At 62.5% G+C, this 5,099-nt stretch overlaps 1 protein-coding gene across 1 annotated transcript; it reads left to right on the forward strand.

Annotated features, from left to right (window-relative positions):
- The first annotated feature begins 2,253 nt into the window (after positions 1–2,253).
- Positions 2,254–5,099, forward strand: LOC124521256 (putative protein FAM90A23P). The gene is made up of 4 exons (XM_047092348.1): positions 2,254–2,295; positions 2,781–2,980; positions 3,390–3,498; positions 4,158–5,099. The coding sequence occupies exons 1-4, from the start codon at positions 2,254–2,256 to the stop codon at positions 5,097–5,099; spliced, it is 1,293 nt and encodes a 430-aa protein (XP_046948304.1).

Genomic DNA, 5,099 nt, shown 5'->3' on the forward strand with positions numbered 1-5,099 from the left:
ATGGTGCCATGGAGTGAGGAGGCCAGGCAGAGGCTGAAGGAAGTGGTAGGCGGGGCTGGAGGGCACCAGGTTGGGGGAGGGCCATGCCTTGAGGGCAGTGGACAGAGGCCACAGGAGCAGCCTCCCGGAGAAGATAGGAAAGGCCAAATGAAAAGCGCACAACACGCCCAACACAGGCCAATGTTCAAGGAGGGAAACCATCCAGGGTGCCGACGGCACTGCCGATGCAGGCCCTCCACCTCGGCCAGTGGGGCCGCTAGCTTTCGCACTGCTGTGGGAGAAAGGCGCTCGCTCGCCTGACACTCAGGAATGCCCCGCCGATGGGGTTGCACCCTGTCCCTTGGGTCTGGCCCTTCAGGATCCCAAAGACATCTCCCTGACACAGTGTCCGTGGCTGAGGCCAGCCAGGCCAGGCCAGGAGAAGTGGTGGCAGTCACACCTACATGCCCCAATGGCAGCAAAAGCTAAACAGAACGTCCGAGTTGATGGGCAGAAACAAAGAGCCCCAAACGAGGGGCGTCGGCCACAGGGAGCCCCCTGCGTCAACACAGGGACTTGTCAGCAACAGCGACTTGGGTCACGAGACCAAGTGCCAAGGCAGCTAGTTCCCAGGGGACACGGGACACAGGATCCCATTGCTCCGAAGGTCCCAGCGAGCGCAGTCACCGCCCTAGAGACAGAAAGGGGGACGGGGAGGGCAGGGCAGGGTGTGGAGTGAAGGGACACTGCAAATAGGTCATGGACACACCGCTCCTGTTGGGAAAGGGAGAAGCTTGGACACGGAGGACGCCGAGGGGGCCCCCAACCACAGGAACGTACGTGAGGCCAGGGGCCCCGCAAGCTTCCCTGGAGACCCACGAGAAACACCAGTTTACGAATGCAACAGGCACGCACACACGAGTCTCTTTGTCCAAGGGTGAAGATGTGTTCTGAGACGTCTATCTCCACATACATGCATACCAGTTACAACGGCAAGCAATCGCTAAACCTCCAGGATTCGTTCCTAGTGTGGAGACGTGAGCAGCACCAAGGGGACGGGCTGCATGGGATTAAAGTGCCCGAGAGGTCACGTGACCTTGGGCGGGTCTAAGAGTCCGGCAAGGAAGGAAGTGTCCCTCACTGACCATCCCTCGGGCACGCCGAGGGCACGCCTGAGTCTCCTCCACCGCAGTCCGCCTGCCACCCGCCGCTCCGGACGTCTCCTGACACACAGGAGGAGCACATTGGCGTTTCAGGTGCGTTGGGACGATCTGGGGCTCCCACGAGCTGGCACAGAAGTGGGCCAGGGAGGAAATGGAGGTGGTGATGCGCCTCGACTCACCAGGTGAAGGACGCTTTAGTGTTGAGGACTATTGTGAGAACAGAGACTGAGGAAAGGCGTGGCTCTCGGTGTTCCCGAGCACATGAGGTTCTGCTTCCAGAGGAACTGAACCCCAGAGTCTGACTGGTGTGAGGGCGTGTGGGAGCAGTGACAGCATCCTGCTCCATGTCGCCGTGGGGCCTCAGAGCCTAAGGAATTTTCTTGTTCACCCGAATTTCACAGCAAATGCTCATTTGCCACGGCTGACACGTGAGTTCAGCGTGGGGGCCCCGTAAAGGCCACGTGAAAGAAAAGGGTTCATTCAGGTCCTGCGTGGGGAAGCTTCCAGTCGAGTCGAGCAGAAACGAAACGTTTTCCTTGACTTTGTCTCTGAGGGTGGTTTCTCTGGGGGTCAAGTAGGAGAGGTACATTCTGGAGAGGCAAGCATCCTTCTCTTTGCACATGCAACCCTGGGTGCCACAGGGAGTATCGCCGTAGCGTGGATTGCGGTGTCCATGGGGGTCGGGACCTTGTGTGTGGTTTTCCTTCCGGAGGGCGCTGGGAGAGACTTCCCGAAAGTCTCTCCGGTGAGTCACGCAAGACCACCTCCACGGCCTTGCCTGAGGGTGCCGTCCTGCGGGTGGGTCCACGGGAGAGCGCGTAGAACATGCAGGAGGGAGAGGTCCCACCTCCCAGGTGAGGACCGTGTTTGACCTGGTGGGCGTGACGCCCCCTCCTCATGCCCGCTGGGGGAGAAAGGTTCATGAAGGAGTCGTTGTGTCTGTGGGAATGACTCTCCTTTTCCCATTGCCTCAGGAAGTCCAGAAACCCATCTTCGAGCAAGGCTGACTTGACCCTCCAAGGAGAGGGGGCAGATGGCGGGTGGTCACACCCAGCACGCACCTTCCAGACCCTTGAAAGCCCCAAACGGGAAGAGGCAACGGAGAGCACCCATGGCGCCCAGGGTTCCCAGGCTAGAGGACGAGGATCCTCGGGTAAGTGGAGCCCTGGAGGCGTGGCGAACCAGTGGGCGGGTTGGAGGGGCTGGGTCGGGTGGGGGTGGGGGAGCCATGCCTCTGAAGCCGGGGATCGCACACGACGAGGGAATGAAGACTCTGTGTCTGGAAGTCGGTCGTCCTTTCCTAGCCCACGGTGGCCTGCCTTGGCATCTCAGCAGCCTGCCCATTGGGATAAGCTCCCTCGGCCGTAGGGTCACGTCCAGCCTGGTGTCTGTCCCATCGTGGCGTGGGGCTCATTCTACGCGGCCCGAGACCTGCAATCCCAACTCCCGGTCCGTCCCTCACAGAGGCTCGGGTAGAATCCTAGGAACTTCCATCTCCTGGCACCTCCCGAGCCGTCCACGATGTGCCCTGGCCCACCCACACCAGTCCTCTGCTCCCCGAGTGTGTCCTTGTCATGACCTTTGCAGTTGGACTGTCATTGGTGCTGATTCACTGAGCCCCTCCTCCTTGGTCCGCAGCTCAAGTGTAAGGACTGCGGAGCCTTTGGGCACAACGCATCCAGCACCAGGTGCCCCATGAAGCGCTGGGACGGGTGCCTCGCCCCCCAGGCCTTTGTCCCCAGGAAGCCGAAGGAGAATGTGGAACCACGCCAGCAGCAGGACCGGCACAAGCCCGGGCCCCTCAACCAGGCTGCGAGGGACATGGACGAGGGACAAAGGTGAGGATGCGGCCGGCTCCGGCCTGCCCGTGGCCTGGCAGCTCAGGTCGCTGTGTCTCTGTACCCGGACACTGGGTGCTGTGTCGTCTTCAGACACACACAGGGGTGGGGGAGGCAGAGAAAGGAGCTCCCCGCCCCCCAGGGGACGTCACGAGCCTATTGAGCTGCTCTGGGGGAGTCCCCGAGGCTGTGTGTCCTGCGGTAGGGAGACAGGGGGAGGCGGCAGGTGACAGGCAGTGGCGCACACGGCTCTCAACGCAAGGACGTCTTGGGCCAACCTGGACGGCTCGCTGGAGTGGGAGCCAGGAGGGCAGATGAAGAAAGGAGATCTTGCCCAAGCCCCATCGCTCGCTCCCCAGGTGAAGACACGAAATGCCGCTCCTTCACCTTCCCGTTCTTGGTCGTGCAGGCGAGAAGCCCAGCAGAGGAAGGCGCTGCTGCAGAGATTCCCCAGGATAGGCCCTGGAAGGCAGCAGCGAGCCTGGAGGGACTCCACAGAATGCTGTGACTATGTGAGGGTGAGTGTCCCCCGTCCCTGCTCTCGTTCTCTCCTGGGGACGGGGATGTGACGGGCTTCCCGGCCCTCCTGGCTGAGGAAGGGGGTCCACCCCGATTCTCCACATTGGGATTTCCGTGCGGGTCCTTTCCAGCCACGTTTGCTGGGTGTCCATGATCCGGCAGGATTCCTTGCATGTGTGCTAACCGGGTGCCGGGTGGGCGTGCCAACATAATTTCGGGACGCTGTGCCCACACCTAGGCCTCTTGGGAGGCACAGGCATCTTTCCCTGGTGACACATACACCCGCCCCATTGGCCATCCAAACTCAGTAGCCCCCCCGCCCCCCGCCCCCCGCCCCCCGCCGCGAACCTCCACCTGCAGGACGCCTGTCCTTTCCCTGGAAGCCTGAATGGACGTGCTTGTCCACTTCGGGAGGCAGGCACGATGCACAACCTTTGTGGTCCGTCGCTCCCGTGGAATCAAAGCATCAAGGGGCTAGTGCCCAGTGTTTCTTCCCAATCGACGCTGAGCTGGAGGCCCTTGTCCTCTGTCAGTACACTCCTTTCCCGTCTCTCCCGGTTGTTTGCGTTTCTGTTTCTTTGCTGTGCTTGTCGTGCATGTGTCCTTGGTGGGCAGGAAGGACTGATGGCCGTTGTCTGTGTGTTGTGTGTTCCCACAGCATCCGCACAGGCCGATGCCCGTGTACACCACCAAGAGGGTGTCCGTGCTGGCGCCGTACGTCCCGGCGGAGCCTCCTAGCGGGACGCCTGACACGACACAGCTGTCCCCGTCGGCTGCTCCTCTTGGGAGACCTGCGGCGAGCACCTTCCCGCCTGCTGGCCGACAGGATGCCCAGCAAGTGGGGACCCCAGCCCCGCCTGCCCCGCCTGCCCCGGCACACCAACGCTCTGCCCGGGATCCAGGCCTCGGTGTCCAGCTGAGACAACACCGGCCCCGATGTGCCTCCCTGGAAGCTTCCAGGGCTGTCTCCAAGGCGCATGGCATTGGCCACGCCCAGGCACCAGCCAAGCGTCCTGAGGTGAGCCCTGATCCTCCTCCAACCCGTTTGGCTCCGAGTCCCCAGCCCCACATCCAGACACCAGGCAAGAGATGGGCCCCGCTCCCCGACGACCCTTGCCAGAACCCCCGAAAGAAACCATGTTACAGCCCCTTCCAGCCACCCCACAAGAGCACAGGGAGCACCCATGTGGGGCTGCGCCAGAGTCTGTGTCGTCCAGCAAGGAGAAGTGCATGTGGTCCCACGGGGGCAGCCCAGCTGGCCAAGAAGACACCTGCCTCGGTGCACAGCAGGGGCCTCCAGCCTGCACGCCCCCAACCTCACCTGGACACTCTCCAGGCGTGCACCTTGCCCCCGTGCCCGCCCTGTCCGCAGGCACCCGGCCAGCCCCTGCGAATGGTCTTCAGCCGCCTGGACAAAGGCGGCTGGAGCTCCAGGTTCATAGCAGCTCCCTGTCTGCCACCTCCCGAGAGGCCAGTCCCCGCTGGCCAGGGCCCGCCCGTCACACACCAGTCTGAGGGAGGCTGTGTGCCTGTCTCCCGGAGCATCCTCCACGATGACCTGCAGCTTTCCTCGTCCTCGGAGGAGAGCGACCGGGAGTGA

The sequence above is a fragment of the Lynx rufus genome, unplaced genomic scaffold (genome assembly GCF_022079265.1).
Source record: "Lynx rufus isolate CCGP_SWC_20201006 ecotype Redwood Valley unplaced genomic scaffold, mLynRuf1.p SCAF_3, whole genome shotgun sequence".
Taxonomy (NCBI): domain Eukaryota; kingdom Metazoa; phylum Chordata; class Mammalia; order Carnivora; family Felidae; genus Lynx; species Lynx rufus.

Bases quoted from the DNA above. Each gene is read 5' to 3' on its own strand.
- LOC124521256 (XM_047092348.1), top strand. From the start codon at position 2,254: ATGGCGCCCAGGGTTCCCAGGCTAGAGGACGAGGATCCTCGG. The intron at 2,981-3,389 runs GTGAGGATGCGG...TTGGTCGTGCAG, and splicing joins GACATGGACGAGGGACAAAG to GCGAGAAGCCCAGCAGAGGA. The intron at 3,499-4,157 runs GTGAGTGTCCCC...GTGTTCCCACAG, and splicing joins AATGCTGTGACTATGTGAGG to CATCCGCACAGGCCGATGCC.